General features: G+C 38.6%; 1 protein-coding gene across 2 annotated transcripts in view; it reads left to right on the top strand.

Annotated features, from left to right (window-relative positions):
• Positions 1-16,256, top strand: part of col22a1 (collagen, type XXII, alpha 1) — a 61,266-nt gene that overhangs the window by 22,256 nt on the left and 22,754 nt on the right. The window contains exons 10-33 of one of the 2 annotated variants that reach the window (XM_071499294.1): positions 44-88; positions 194-256; positions 475-513; positions 2,603-2,656; positions 2,764-2,817; positions 2,909-2,962; positions 4,449-4,502; positions 4,588-4,632; positions 6,811-6,864; positions 6,985-7,038; positions 7,582-7,617; positions 8,417-8,446; positions 8,746-8,799; positions 8,975-9,028; positions 12,658-12,711; positions 13,294-13,347; positions 13,472-13,525; positions 13,635-13,688; positions 14,381-14,434; positions 14,549-14,593; positions 14,697-14,759; positions 15,808-15,861; positions 16,055-16,096; positions 16,209-16,241. In XM_071499294.1, the coding sequence (XP_071355395.1) occupies positions 44-88; positions 194-256; positions 475-513; positions 2,603-2,656; positions 2,764-2,817; positions 2,909-2,962; positions 4,449-4,502; positions 4,588-4,632; positions 6,811-6,864; positions 6,985-7,038; positions 7,582-7,617; positions 8,417-8,446; positions 8,746-8,799; positions 8,975-9,028; positions 12,658-12,711; positions 13,294-13,347; positions 13,472-13,525; positions 13,635-13,688; positions 14,381-14,434; positions 14,549-14,593; positions 14,697-14,759; positions 15,808-15,861; positions 16,055-16,096; positions 16,209-16,241 (1,197 nt within the window). The remainder of the gene's footprint in view (positions 1-43; positions 89-193; positions 257-474; positions 514-2,602; positions 2,657-2,763; positions 2,818-2,908; positions 2,963-4,448; positions 4,503-4,587; positions 4,633-6,810; positions 6,865-6,984; positions 7,039-7,581; positions 7,618-8,416; positions 8,447-8,745; positions 8,800-8,974; positions 9,029-12,657; positions 12,712-13,293; positions 13,348-13,471; positions 13,526-13,634; positions 13,689-14,380; positions 14,435-14,548; positions 14,594-14,696; positions 14,760-15,807; positions 15,862-16,054; positions 16,097-16,208; positions 16,242-16,256) is intronic. The other variant, XM_071499295.1, reaches the window with a different exon arrangement.

Consider the following 16,256-nt stretch of genomic DNA (forward strand, 5'->3'; position numbering starts at 1 on the left):
TTCTTGGCTTTTCGTCAGACGTCTGTGTTTCTATTTCTCACAGGGAGAGATCGGTGCACCTGGTGTTGCAGGTCCCAAGGGTGAAAAGGTCATACCACTGCCTTGTTTGTGTGTGACAAAAGATTGCAGTTTCAAAATGTTGCAGAGTTGTTTGTCCTGCTTTTTTATTGTATAAACATACCTACGTTTTCAGGGTGACACTGGCCCTATGGGTGCCGTTGGACCGCCTGGCATCAAAGGAGCAAAAGGAGAAACTGTATGAAAACTTAAACTGTGAACATTTACGTGTGTAGAGATAATAGTTAAAAAGCTAATAACTAATTGATTGAATTTCAGTTCCATGTTTAGTGCTGTGATCATTGGTAGACATCTTGTCAGATACACTCTAGTCATTTCAGACTGCATGCCTTCCAGCTATTCTGCTTTTCCTCCCGCCTCGATAATAATTAATCCTTATTGATTAATTATTTGCAGGGCAGAGTAATCTCTGTCAAAGGTGACAGAGGTGAGAAGGTAAGTAAAAATATGCATCCTGATGCTGCATGGGCATCATAAGCTTGATTACATGTTTGTCTCTGTGCATATTTCATATGCATGTATGCATGTCTCTTGGACAAAACACTGTAATATTTCACTCAGTGACTGTATGTAGTATTTGAATTCAGCCAAAATCCCATCAAAACTGTTCTCATTTACCCCTTTTTCTCTTTCTGTTGTCAGACAGTGGAACAAGTATGAAATAATCATTGAAACGTGGCCCGTTAAGGCTTCATGTTAATCAGCAGTCACTTCAAGCTATTCGTGTCAATATTGGTGATTCTCTTCTATGGAAAGTCGCAAAGGATTTTCCAAGAAGTTCAGAAATTTTTTTGAAAAAAGCTAAGTTGGCAACATTGCCTGTAAATGGCCACTGATGACATAATAGAAACTGTTTGGGCCAAATTATTTTGAAAGAGCAACAGTCAGAAGGGAAACCCCAACCAATTGGTCAACCAATGCTGTAACTTCATCACTCAGTCACTCAGACATTTGTGTTTATGGGGGCTATATATATATGTATACATATATATATTCTTATTATCTTGGTACAAATTTCTCCTCTTTTCTGCCAGGGAGTGGCTAGCAAAATGCTACAACTGTTATTGTCAGAAATACAGGACAGATTACCACAGAGGACGTGTAGATATACAGAGGGCAGGCCTACGCAGGCGCCCACCCAGTCTGCTCAAATCACAGTGTCTCTGCTGCCTGGCAGTGCCAGCTGGGAGTCTCAGAGTGTAATTTATTCCTTGAGACAAAATCCTCAGCATGCATCATTCAAGCTGTCCTGAGAGGGACACTTAAAATGGTCACAAGAGGTCTGGAAGACACGATAAGTCTTCTCACTTATGTTGTACTTTGGCTGTCATAGTTTGGAGGATGCGGCTGTAAACGATTTTGAATCATAAAAGTGTACATCAATAACCCATTTCTCAGTCAAAAAAACAGTAAAACGTATTCCAGGTAATGCAGTCTGACAGACAGCAGAACTCATTTCATGATAAATTAATTTTCATTTTGTAGTTCTTGCTTTCTGGAAACCTGGCTGGTTTGATAAAACTGCATTAAATCAAACCTTAATGCAGAGCATCCCTGTTGCTTTGCTGTTTCTTACTTTCTGCATGAGCATCTGTCTTCTCTTTCTCCCAGAGAAGGCTGCAATTTGTTGTAAATTTTCCTAAACCTGATGCAAACACATGACGTAAGCCTATACTTCAAGCTGTGGTTAAAAATGGCTATGTCGGTCATCGAGTTGTATGGGGTGAAAGTGAATTCATCCTGCTTTGATTGCTTCTAATTGCATCTGTAACGAACTAGAACAGGCAATTCCCCGAATAGCAGTGTTGTTATAGATGATGTCTTTTTCGTTATAGGACACAGCAGAGTGGGGGCCTTTCTCCTAATCTCTGCGTTGAAAGAAATGACGTGCGTTAAAATGATATAAGCTCCTAAAATAATTAAAGGGCAACCTTCTGTGACTTGTAAAGTGGTTTATGAAGCAGAGGGAAGTCTTGTGGTGGGCAAGAGCTCTTGGTACTGTGTAATTTAACAGCCATTACTTTTCACTGAGTCCAGCGTTCGAATTCCAAGGGATTCCTTGGAACAGAATATGACATCAGTGTACAAACCAGAAATGCAAAACTGTGGAGACCATCGAAAACCATTGTTCTTTGAGTCTTTGGTTGGATGTGAGACCAGACCAAAGTGGGTCTTGGTAAAGCTTTTGACATTTGTTAGCATAGTTTGGCTCCCAAGCCTTTACTCAAAAGTTTCTATGTGTTTGTTTGTGTGGTACTTCAACTTAACTCTTTCCGTTTTGTGTTAAATTGTATCTTCTGTCTTTTGTCTAAATGTATGTTATCTTCCATTGTTTAAATCCATTATTTCACCTCTAACATTTTTACTTTGTTCCACATTAATCCTCCAACCACCATGTACTAAACCATGTTCTGTGATGCTACCAGGTTGATTATCTGACCGCACGTCTTTGTCACCTGTATGACCGGCCGTCATGCATGTGTGTGTGGAACAGTCAAAGTTAATACTTGCCTTTTGTTCACAGGGTGATAGTGGCAGCATAGGGTTGACAGGTGCTCCTGGACAAAAAGGAGAGAAGGTGTGACACTCAAGAACCTGGACATGTGGAGGATTTGTTTTGTTATATCGTAAAATCTTACAAGTTCACATATTGGTATTAATTATGCATTTCCAATCTTTTGACAGGGAATTGGTGGTATACCAGGTATTGATGGCTTACCTGGAGACAAAGGAGACCAAGTAAGAAATACACTATTTTGGTATTACAGTCTGAAGCATTTGGACTGTCCAGATGGGTATGTTTTCATCTGTATATTTTTTTTGCAAATAGGGTGAAGGAGGAGTGGCTGGTGATCCAGGGCTGCCGGGTCCAGCTGGACCAAGGGTGCGTGAATGTGGCCTTCCAATTTTTAACCAGTGCAAAAGCATTAAAGCGTTGTAATATTATTTTGATACAAGGGAAAAAAGAAAGAAAAGAATATATTTAGTCATTCTGGTTTTGGCAATGATCTCAGAGATGGACTTGTTCTGTTAAGTGGGCATACATAAGTTTTTCTGGGCAATTACCTCTCAGCTTGTTATTGATTTCCTGTGAAAAGAGGGGGGGCAGTTTGGTTGACTTTCCCTTGGATGAAGCAGCAGCTGGTGAAAGAGCCAGGTGGGGGAGGAGGGAGAAGTGCTGGCTGGCTGGCTGGCTGGCTGGGGTTTGGCCAATGGACTGTGACAGGCTGCTCGACCCAGGACTGGAGGGAGTGATCGCCCACTTTTGATATAACGCAGTGAATACTAAATCAGGGAAATGCTCTTCTCATGGCCAAGGGCAGAGACTGTAGATGCATATGAAAATCAATTTGAAAATAGAGCCCATCTGTGGCATAAAGTCTTGATGTGAAATTAACACAAAATGGATAAACGAACTGATATGTAAGCATGTAAGGAGGCGGGCACTCAGATAGCAGCCCTTTGCATAATTTTGACAGTTATTTGACCATTGTTTGGTAGCTGTGCAACTAAAATGTATAATATCAAGTTCTTGCTAGTTTGTTAGCTGTAACAACTTTACAAGGCTTATTGTGAAGGTTTTTCTGCTACCAAATAGTTTTAAAAAATCATATTTTGCAGCTTTTCAGGATGGTAGTCTTACTCTGACCTACTTCATATTGTTGTATAATTGGCCCAGGAAAAGCACAGACTACCAATTACATTAAGAATGGCTTTGCTCTATTCAAGTGTCCCAGTAAGCCATAACACTGAGCCAAATGAAATTCAGCTATTATTAATTTTATTATTCACACCTGTGCTTTTCCTGCTGTGACAAGTCAAAATGTCGTTGGTGAAAAAAATCTGAGTTAGAGCAACAAAGGAAACCAACATTTCCCAGGAACAATGACTTTTGAGCTTCCACTGTGATTGGAAATATGTTTCTTTAAGTCAGACCAAGAGCTATTCTCAGGCAACTGCAGTAAGAGAGAGCAAAGAACACTGGGGTGTACTGTGATGGGAAAACTTTCTCGAAGAAAACCTATAGAAACAGAGCGGCGGTAAAAAAAAAAAAAAAAAAAAAGAAAAATAACTTGCAAATGAATATCAGAAGACACATTTCTCTGCATGAAAAAGAATGAAAGTTTAGTTGGAGGTCAAAGTCCAAGGTTCTCCCATGGGGGCGTCTCCTCACTGACAGCTGCAGTTTCTTTTTTGGGGTTTCAGGTTTCTTAGTTGGTCTGTTAAATGTCTTACATTGATTCACCTCTGACTCAGCAGCCCCCAGTTGGCCTATAGTGTATTGCTGAGTCAGCAACAGTAACACTTTTGGTGGACTCTCAAGTCAATAACTTCCACTCATATAATGGTCTTCAATTTATATTAAACAGGGAATTCAAGGGGACGCAGGAATTCCTGGCGGGCCCGGACCAAAAGGTGTCACTGTGAGTATAATCTGAATGCACCAAATCATAAATGATAATATTCATTTTTGAAATTATGTCATTATGTTTCTGTGTTTTGTTGTAGGGTGACTCAGGTATAAAAGGTGAAAGAGGAGCTCCAGGACCCAGGGTAAGTCATACTGTAACAGTATTTTCTTTAAACGGTTGAATGTAAACAGATCTCCATGCTTCATATTCACACAGTACAGTGTAGTCTTAGTTTCTTACTGCCTGCTACAACTGTGAGGATGTTGGACACACACCTCCACTGCAACACATAGCCTACAGTCGGGGTTCAGATCAGAATAGTAGTTGCTGAGGGATGAGAGGGATTTACCTTTCCTGTCCATGTTCTCCCATCATGTCTTGGGGTTTGAACAGTAATGTTGAACCTGTATAGGGTAGAGTTCATACTGCAAATCCTGACGACAGGGTTAATGTCTGACAGAGAGAGAGAGAGAGACCATTCTTCTCAGAGGAACTGAAAAGTGAGGGGCGTAATTGTACAAACAGATGTGGCTTCCTTGATTCACTCTCCACACTTCCTGTCGGGTTCTGTGGGGGTGTTTGGCTATAATGCACCTCATTCAGGCCTGGTGGATTGTTGATGTCTGAAGTTTTCTCAGAGCTGCTAACACTTTCCTCCTTTTGCCATCACAGTGATGTTAGTATGCTGTTCAGACTGCTAATAAACCAGTGATAGGTTATCTCACAGGATCAACAATGACTTCCTATTGAAGTCAAGATGTTTCTGTAATCATGATTTCATTGATGCTACAAGTAACAGATTTGGTAATCACAGCAGGGAGATGTAAGGAACAGTTGTAAGAATAACTTTTTTTTTATCATACTTAGATGTCAACTTGAATTTAAATTGAAGCCACATTAATAAGCAGTTTGAATAAAGCAGTCAACATGAAATCAGTACACTGATTACTTTGCCATATGGCATGAGGATGTGCAGCAGGCTCTAGGTACACTATAGCTCCATTCAAACATGCTGATGCCAGGTTTGGAGCTGTCTGTCAGCCAGCCAGTCAGTCACTAAGCAATTTCCTGTAGGTGAAAACTGGAAAAGTATTTTTCTCAGTGAAGTGATAAAGGGAATAAGCTAGGTGGTTTAAAGGAGGCACCAGGGATTCAAATCAGGGCAACGTCTGCTGACGGAAAAGTCAGGGATGTGTGTTTTGGGTTAAACTTAAATAAATCTTGAATATCTTTATTGGCCATGTTGGCAGTTATAGGGTACTGTTGGTCTGTCTATCCACCATATCTCAACTTGATGGACTGGCATGAAATTTTAATACAGATATCCACGGTGCCCTGACCAAAAACTGTAATCACTGTGATTCCCCTGATTTTTCATCTAGCACCATCATCAGGTCAATTTTTTAATTTGTCCAATACTTTGGTTTATGACCAAAACCATAAAAAACTAATGACATTCCCAGCATTGTGCCAGTTAGCAATGTTAGCATGCTACTACTCTAAACATAGAATGCTAGATTTTAACTCATACAACACTATAGCAAGTACAGCCTAACAGATGAGTTGAGACTTCTGGTCTTGTTTTCATTTTAATTTGTCTCCACTTTTGGTCCCAGGAGACACAGATTAAAAAAAGATTTCCCTACTACAGATTCTTCCTCTTTGGATTTTTTGTTGATAACATTTATGTTCATATATATAGCCATGATAGCTACGACAGGACATGCTAAATATACACTACTGACAGGTCTTTTTCTGTTTTTCTTTGGATTTGGTGGATGTTTGTGTTTCTTTTTTTTTCTTTTACTGTTCTGCCATGCTAGCTATCCCTGCATATACTAACTATAGAAAACTTTTATTTGTTCCAAGCAAAGTAGAAATGTAACCTACTATTGGCCTACATAATACCCTGGGAGCAGACTGTTTTATTCCTAAATGAGACTTGCCACACACTGGGTACCTGGAGTATATAGTATAGTCTTGATTATTATGTAAACCTCATATGAAGTGCACTGACATCTCTCTGTTTATGTGGCTTTTCAAACTGTGCATAAAAAATGAGTTCAACTACTGGGAAAAAAAAAAAAAAAAAAAAAAAAAAATTACACTTGAAGTGATGTGTTGATAAAAAAACAAAATGCAACAAACTGCAATGGGAACAATCCTAGTGAATAAATACTCAAAGAAGCATGTGACTCAAAATGATTTTTCAGGAAATTCAAATAAAATCTGTGCTACATTTGGATGGAAACTTGCCTAATGTCTTCTACAGTTAGAAAGACTTCAGACATGTTTTCTTTCCCACTTGTTTCCATTTCAGGGCGAGTCAGGTCTGGATGGATTACCTGGAAAACCTGGAGTTCCTGGGAAAGAAGTGAGTTGTGAATCTCTGTTAAGCTGCTGCACTCACTAACACACCTCAGATAATAACAGCTGAGGCAGATTAGGTGAGTCACCTCTGTATTAATGAAGCTTTTTGTTTCAAATTGATTAGGGTTTGAGAGGACTGGTTGGTGCATCTGGTCCCAGTGGAATTAAAGGCGACAAGGTATAACCCTCCTCCTGCGCTGTATGCAAAACACCCTGCTCACTTGATTAGAAACAATTCAAAGAGGATATTGCCTTGAGCATAATGTTATTGAGCTGCGCTGATATAAATCATTTTAAAGAGTTATCATCAGTTTCCCAGGCTGCTGTCTGTGCTCTCCAGACATTCCTCACTCTCCTCTGTGCACCATCAAAGTCAGCCCACTCATTTGTCTGAGAAAATAAAATGCAGAGTTCATTTGTCTGTCTGTAATTACCGACTTTGATGACTCTTCCAGTCGTGCACACATGCTTACACCACACCCATATGCATGCACAACGATTCACGCATATCGACATACGCACAAAAGAAATGCTTTGGTACTTCACCCACAAGTTTCACTTTCCTTTGGGCTTACAATTAAGTACACATTTTAACACGCGTCATCTCATAAATTATGGTCGTTGCCGTATCATTACCATATTGCCTGAGGGACTTTACTCTGAAAGTCTCTTGATTCTAATGACAGGGTTTTTCATCTTTGTTGTGTGAACTGTGTCACAGGGGGAGAGAGGCCTTCCCGGATTACCTGGGGATGTGGTGAGTATCAAAAACAGAGCAAAGGGACATAAGAATAACAAGATGAATGATAAAGAACGTTGTAGCGTGAAGGAGATAGTAAACAAACAAGCATTTTTAAGATGCAAACAAAGAAGATCCATGTAATTAAAGTTCATATCATGGATTTTAACTACAATCAGTTACACATTTTTATCATTGTGAAAGAATAAAGGACTAAAGCTGTATGAACTGGTTGATTAATTGATTAGTGGATCGACAGAAAAGGAATTGTCAAGTATTTTGATAATCCATTGATCATTTTAACAATTTTTCAAGTAAAAATTACAAAAATTCAAAGTTACAGATTATAAAATATGAGGATAATGATGCTTTTCTGTGTCATACATGTAAAGTGAATTTCTTTTTTTGGACACATCAAAGGAGCAGCATCAATACATCTCCTCTGGGAAATCAGAATGGCCATTTTCATTCCACAAATTTTCAAATGTGAAATCGATTAAACGATTGATGAAAATAGTTGATTAGTAATGAAAGTAATCATTAGATCACATTTTCACAGTATGTTTATTGTTTTCAGTAACAGAGCTTTGGTTACTTTTAAAATCTTGTCCACATGAGAGGTTTTCTGAGGACATATGTGCTAGAAAACAGAATACCATTTGTCTGACTGGGAGATAAGTGTTACCAATTGTCTTGCCCATGGCCATTTTTCATCACAGTAATTAGACCAGGTTAGCACTATGAATTTGACAATATACTAATATGAAAATCATTAGTCTTACTTAATGTAATTAGTTACTCATTGTGTTAATTTCAGGTTCAGAAAGACGGATTACGGGGTGAAAAGGTGAGTAATTGTTCAATCATAAAATGCTTGATCATTTTTTTCTCATCAACGGACTAAGTCAAGATTTAAAGGCCACCTACTAATTAAGTATAATTACCTACTGTGTATTAGGAATTGAAATAGGCAGCAGATTATTAGTGCAGTGATCATTAAAGTACTCTACTATGACTTTGTTTTGGTGTATTTACTTTGTAAGACTGTAAATTTTAAAGAATTCATTATAAGTGTAATTTGTAACTGTCCACTTTGTGTAAATGGTGATATGTGTTAAATATACCCATGCGTTGGACCTGTTTCAGGGAGAATCAGGACCTCCTGGGCCTCCAGGGGCTGAAGGTCCTCCAGGGCCTCCTGTAAGCATCATGAGTTAATGCTTCCTTCATACATGTTTCCTCTTTCCTGCTGTTCAGCCTTTGATATTTTGTTGTTGTGCAGAAGTCACCTGTTCAGATGTAGTGCGGAGCAGTTCATGAAAACATGAGTCATGCTGTTTGAACTCCTGCTGACTGTGAACATTTTATTCCTCAGGGTCCTCCTGGATTACAAGGTCTTCCTGGGGAGCCTGGAGAGTTTGGCCAAAGGGTAAGACTCTGGTTCTGATGGAAATTCATCTGAACATTACTTCCCTACTTTTTCTCATTGTACTTAAACCCTGTACATACCAGGAGATGCTCAACTATACAGCTGGTAAATTTCTACATATATAAAATGTAAACTTTTTCTGTTGTTTGTTGTTCTGTTGTTGTAGTCATATCTAACCTGAGTCCTCTCATAAAACAAGCAAAAAGTTTTCAAACTGGTTACTTGAATGGCAAAAGAAAAATCTTTGATGACATTGTGCATCTGGCTGTCACAATTTAATCTAACCTGGCCAATCTAAACTTTGACAGAACCATTAACTTCATTATTTTATTTTTTTAAACAAAACAATGACATAAATAACCAGAATACACTAGGTCACACCTGAATGCAAAGGCAAAATAATTCAAAATCTGCATTATTTATATTTTTTACTAGCACAATACATTTACCAGCCTTCTACTTCTATATATAAAATTAACTTATGAAGAATAAGTTAATGTTTATATCATAACTTTACATGACAAGACTGCACCAATTAATGAACAATGCAAACAACTAACTACCCATTTTCTAGGATTGACAGATCTCCACTCAAACCATGGCCATATTCCATGTACTTCTCCTAATCATACCGTAACCTAGGCAATGTATTGAGCTATATTGAGGCTAGAGTTTACACTGGAGCATCAATTTTATCTCGTGAATTGCAAGAACAAATTCATTTTGAGAGAAACATAATTTGGCTTGATTACATTGTTTGCTAGCATAACAAGGAAAAGCTATTAATGAATGTAATTGAAAAGTTGTTCATATAAAATTTATATTTAAGTGTGGCATTGATCAAGGTCGGTGAAAGATCTTTGACTTCATTTAAGATTGAAAAAGTCAACAGTGACTTGCAGCGCAAGACACAACTGGTTCATTTTATCTACATGTAACTGAGTCCATGATCTTTCACTAACCTTCACCTAAGTGCTTTCGTTTCCACGTAGGATTCAGAATGGAAACTGGTCTCCAGTGTCAAAGTCCTGCCTTCTCCACAGTAGCTATTATATTTCCCATAGAAACCTAACTGGCAAAACAACTTAATCACGTGAAAAAAGAATGCAGAAATCGAACTGTGTAAACAATAATTATAATTATGTGATAATGAAAAAAGATTTTTAAAGTAATATCTTAATGCATAGTGTCTTAGGAGAGATTTTTACTGCCTTAATCAGACTTTACATATGCAGAAAAACTGTCTGACTTTTGATGATTTTGCCTCCAGAGCAGCTCCTCTAGAACAGAAACTGTAATTTGCAGTAATTGGAAGTTTATACTGTAGTCCCATGACTGTATTTATCATATTCCAATGGGATTATTTAGCATAAAGAAAACTGATATTTATTCTTCAAGCTAATCAGAGCTGATTCTGTAGCTGTTATCAGAGAATCATTAAAAAAAAATCTGCCCCTCGTCTAGATTCTGCTCCCTCTGTCTCCCTCCATCCTGCTCCCATCACACAGCAGTGTGTAATTAAAACAGACTCAGTGGTTCTACGTAATTTGTTCTTCCAAAACATTAACAAAGATACTTACATCCTTTCCCCCTCTTTTCTGGGAGCAATTAACTTCTCATCAGCAGCATGTTGGAATCAACATTTGCAGCTGCTCAGTCGGGCAGCAGAGTCGAGCCAAACCTCCTCTGGCCGCGAATGAAAGACTTTTCTACCAGCCGAACGCACTTTGTCCTCAGCCAGACAAGCTCGTCAGAGATCAAGGGATTTACAGTTTATTAACATGAATGAAGCGATGACACTGGGTTCAGATTCCCGCAATATCTAGAAAATCTCCCTCTGTGCAGCTTTGCCGTTATTTTGTAATATCAGTGGAGGTCCAGCTGAATCATTTTACAGGCCCATGAGATGCTTTCAAAGACAACCCTACAAAAACAGACAGACGGTGAAGAAGCTTGACCTATTTTCTCAAGGGCTTAGGGTTGTTATACCTCTGCTGAAGATGCGCAGGGACAGAGTGTGAAAAGGAGGGGGGGAGTTGTTAAGGTAGGCTGAGAGCAGTGATAATAGGGCGGTCTCCACTGCTGCCAGCGCTGATAGAGTTTGCTATATGGTTGAGTTGGTATAGATTCAGCCACTCTCACCTCCACTGCAGCAAAGCTCTCATCAGTCGTTTGAGGCACCGCTGCTGAGGCCTGTGTACTCACTTTTATCCTGATATGACCAGCAGCACAGCCAGAGAATTTTCATGAGGGCGGCCAGGTCAGGGCCAGTACTCACTTTGGGCTGGCAACGTAATTAGAATCTCGTTCTGGCTTTTTCTGCGTGGTGTGATGCTGTACAGAGGTTATATTTTGATGTTCACTAATGGTCAAAAAGCCCCTGATAGTCTGTTGATGTGTAAAGAGAAATGATGCCATTTTATTTGTTAATTGCTACTGCTATTATTTTTTCTTATTGATAACATTATTAGCTGCTTTAAGTCCTTTTGTAGTTTCCTGAATTTCTGTTCTTTAGAGTTTGGTTTCATTGTTCATTGTTCTTAGTGTCATCTAATAAATTTTAGTTTCACCTTCTACAGAAAAAAAATGGATGAAGGGCCATGGCCAGCATTTTTTTTTTTTTTTTTTGGTGATGCAAGGAAAAAACTGTATCTGTAGACAAAATCTCTTTTTTAGCTTTTTTGTCCATTTTAACTACCATGTTTAGTAAAAGTTGATTTTACTATTTTACTATTTTTACTATTTTTGAGAGTCTGTTGTTCATAAGAATTACATACCAGTTGAAATAAACGAATACTTTAATTTACAATATAGGCTAACACATTTTAGTTATGTGATTTTACTGTGACTTGACTGAGCCAAATGCATGAATTCCTATAGAGTCAAAAACTGAATCAAAGTCACTACCAGGCTCTTAAGCCAACACGTTACATTAGCCTTAGCAGGAGTTTTGCCAGCTTTTTATTATTTATATTTATTATTTCAGCCATGACTTTATTTAGCTGCTGCCTCATTCATATTTATGTGGATAGTAACCAAAGAATTACTAAGGTTGTGGTTCATCAAAAACTTTCAGTGCCAAATCTGTATTTAGGTTCAGTTTTATCATTAGGTAAGGCTAGCTGTGGCGAGCTTTCACTTGATATAGCTCTATCACTTTAGCAGTATGTATTGTATTTGTTGGGCAGAACTGCTCATTTACTCAGTATAACTAACAATTTATTAAACTTCAACCAGAATAACAATCTCAGAATTTATATAAATGTAATCTACCAGATTACTAGGGAATTATTAGAATTATTAGTCAATTGTGGTCCTATAAAATAAAGGGCTCACAATAGTAACAAAAGTGTGTTCACAGCTTGAATGTGTAAATGTTGTTTAAAAGCCATCTCTATCCCACCAAATCCTGGTGGAGAAATGCTGAATCTATAATGTTGTGTTTGAAAATACTGGAATTGACCTAGAGAAATGCAGCCAGGAAACATATAACTATATGTATATAATATATATGAAATATATAACCTAAGCAGTAACCTAAGTAGTAGCTTCGACTGTGGAAACAGCTGACCTCATGTATTGAATGTTTTTAATGTGGGCGTTAATTTAATGAATCTGTTGTCTTTCAGGGAAAGAAGGGTGAGAGTGGATTGCCTGGAGTGGACGGCCTCCCTGGACCTCCTGTGAGAACTGTTTCAGTTTCATACATGCAGAATGCACACCTCTTGTTTATGTCCAGCTGTGTTTTTATTGTGACCTCTCAAGGAGAGCTGAGGAGAATTAATTGGGTATTTTAATTGTGTGGACTGCTCAATGTTTTGATGTGACCCACAAAGCACAAAATGACTGCTCTCTCATAGGTGTCTTCACTGTGTGTTTTAATGGAGGGAAAATAAACAGGCTAGATTAAAACCAACGGGTGATGTCAATTAATTTCCCAAATTGCTCCCTCAAGCACAGTAGAAATACACCTGTCTGAGAGTGTATCCAAGGTTGAATCAGGCGTTTACAGCACTTTAATACCCCCCTCTAGTGGCTGCTCCCCAGTACTGATGTACACTGTGTTTTTTGGAAGTCCATATGAAAATTATTTAGTAGAAATCTGAATATTTTTTGCAAGAAACGATTTTTTAAAGAAATAGTTTTACTGGAACAATGTTAATATTATTTTAATTTAAAAAAATCCTTTGAAATCTGTATTTTATGAATATGAGTTGATAAGCAAGTGGTACAAATTTTCACTAATGTTATTTTTTATTTTGCAGGGTCCTCAGGGTCCATCTGGACCACCAGGGAACCAAGGACACACTGGACCACCTGTAAGTGACCAGAAACCAAAATGAGGACTTGGTAGTTATTGTTAAATATGATCATCTGCTTTTGCAATCAAATAATGTTACAGAACGCTGAACATGTTGATATACCTGTTCTTTCTTTATGAAGGGTCTGCCTGGTGAAATTGGATTTTCAGGCAAACCTGGAGAACCTGGAAAGCCTGTGAGTTTGGCCTTTTATTCTCAAATATAATTAGATATTAATAGCACTTTGGGCCTGACTCTGTTGCCCGCGTCACTAAATGTCAACCCTTTGTCCCTGATCTTCAAAGGGTCTTCCTGGTAAAGACGGTCTTGATGGTCTTCCTGGAAGCGATGGTGCCATGGTTTGTATCACCTTCAGAATAACTTTATTCTCCTCTTCTTGCCTTCCATGCTTCTGGTACTTTAAAGCCGAACCAATCAAACATTTTATGTGAACAATTGTTCAAACAACATTGTGTAATGTGAAAGGTGGGTCACTTATAGTGGGGAAACAATATAACACAGAAAATTATGACCCACATATCATCAATGCAGGAGCTTTCTGCTGGAGCTTTTTAGTGTCTTCCAGCTCATTATTTTGGTTTTATGGCCTGCAGATTTTCTGTTTTGGTTCACTCTCACTGCTCTCTTCAACCTCAATTAAACTAAACCTCTGCTTTAAGTTTTGTAACAAAGCACTGCAAGGTTATTGAGGCTATGAGGCTCATAACTTCCAATTCTCCATGCCAGAATTCATAAGTTAGCAAGCACTGAAAATGGCTGCATTAACTACAGAATCTACTTTGTATTATCATTTATAGTAGCACATTTACTTTATAAATACAGTGGTGAATGCAATAGAAACAAAACTCAACCTACCAGCATGTATAAACCATTTTAAATTGATGGACTTAAATTTAATGCAGGGGCTAAAGTGAGTTGTGGTGCATTTACCCTTCACTCCATACAGACCCTGGCAAATGTTTTTTGCAAACACAATTTTTTTTTTTTTTTTTAAGTATGAGATCTAAATCGTAATCTTGTGTCTCTGAAGGGGCCCAGGGGAGAGCGGGGAACAGATGGTTTTCCAGGAAAGCCTGGACCTAAGGTAATGTGATTTAATCTTACCCAGAAACACACTGGACATGACTGAAGACATATGCAGCTTATGAGATAGCATGTGTATTTTCCATATGAAAATGTCCGTGTGTCTTCTCCCCAGGGTGATGATGGGCCACCTGGACCAAGAGGACCTCCAGGGGAGAGAGTGAGTTCACAGCTGTTGACTTTTCTTTAGTTTGGGTATGTTTTTTTGTTTTTTTGAGGGAGTGAAACATATTTTATCATGTGACATGTATATGATTTTACAGGGAGAAGCTGGTTCCCCTGGACAACCAGGTGCTGATGGAGCGAGAGGGGACAGGGGCATTCCGGTAGGTGACTGTGATTCTCAGTGTATGTCACCAAGCATCATCACAGATACAAGATTTTCCCCCATTATTGATTTAATATTGAATTGTCCACTGTCTACAACTGGAGAGTGGGAAACGTCCTTTCGATTCCTTTGTATGTCTTAACATGTGAAGAAATTGACAATAAAGCTACTTTGACTTTGACTTTGACTGTGCATGGGGAAACATTATCAAAGCGCTGGTTCTCAAAGTGGGGTACGGTGACCCAGAGGGGTTCTTCAGGGAGTTCCCCAGCAAATAGGGAAATCTTTTTTTTTTTAGTTCCATCCATGCTATTGCTACATAGCCAACGTTAGCATTAACAGCTGTTTACTTACCAGTCTAGAAGAATCGTTTCAAATTCAGCATCAAACTTCATTCCTTTACTCACCAAGCACTGTCTCCAGTGGTGGATGAGCAACCCTTTTGTTTTGCTTTTATTTCTATCATTTATTTTGAAGGGAGAATTCTAACCAGCTAGCCCCAGCTCAGTTGGCTCATTTCTCATCAATAATACCAATTTGATGTTTCTGATACTGAGTCACTATAGTGTCCAGGCTGCCCTGAAGAAGTAGTGGATCAGAGGATTTCGTTAGATTTTGTCCCAGGGTCCTTCATCTGAAAAGATGTTCGCTTTTAGATGTTTTATTACAGAGAGAAACCCAGGACCAAATTAGTCATACATTCTGTTATTGTGTTAATTATGGGTGGAATGAAATCTCTGGTCTAATTCATGTCAGTTTAGTGGTCCTTGGCTTGAAAGTTTGAGAACCACTGCTCTAAAGGTCACTTATATTATTATGCAACTAACATCAGTTCTGGTGAAATAAACTCTAGTGAAATTAACTGCTCCTAATTTGGCTGGGTAACCTCCTGGGACCCCTTGAAGGGCTGCTGGGTGTCCCCACATGCCACTTTGTGAGCCACTGTTCTTGATTTAGAACATCTTTTTGTCTGTATTAATGTGCAAATATAGTGTGTGGCTGTTGAAATGCTTCCATTTATTTTGATTTTGGCCTTTCATTCATAGGGAGAAAGAGGACTGGATGGACCAGCTGGGACCAAAGGTGAAAAGGGAGACAAGGTAAATAAGCAACAATGAATATGTTGCACAACTTTAATATAATGTAAAATTATTTGCATACAAACAGAAATCCTGAATTCTTACAGTATTTCCAGAGTCTTCCTCCTCAGCCCCAGAATGGTCACGCTGCAGTGTTAGCTGTAATAAGGTCGTTAGTATGCAGACTATGTGAACATATTGTTTCTTGCCTCAGGGTGAAGTGGGAGCGAGAGGACCGCCTGGAGCTCCAGGAAATGTCAGTAAAATTTCTGCTCTTTCTAGTGTGCAAGTTAACACCAGACGTACAGTCAGTGATACTGTTTGCTGATGTAGTAAATTATTTTCTTTGTCTGTTTTTTTCCCCACAGGTGGCAAATGTCATCCCTGAGCCTGGTGAACCTGTGAGTCGATGGGAA

Source organism: Trachinotus anak, unplaced genomic scaffold (assembly GCF_046630095.1).
Source record: "Trachinotus anak isolate AG129_WGS33_773 ecotype Australia unplaced genomic scaffold, CSIRO_AGI_Tana_v1 ptg000016l, whole genome shotgun sequence".
In the NCBI taxonomy this organism is placed as follows: Eukaryota; Metazoa; Chordata; class Actinopteri; order Carangiformes; family Carangidae; genus Trachinotus; species Trachinotus anak.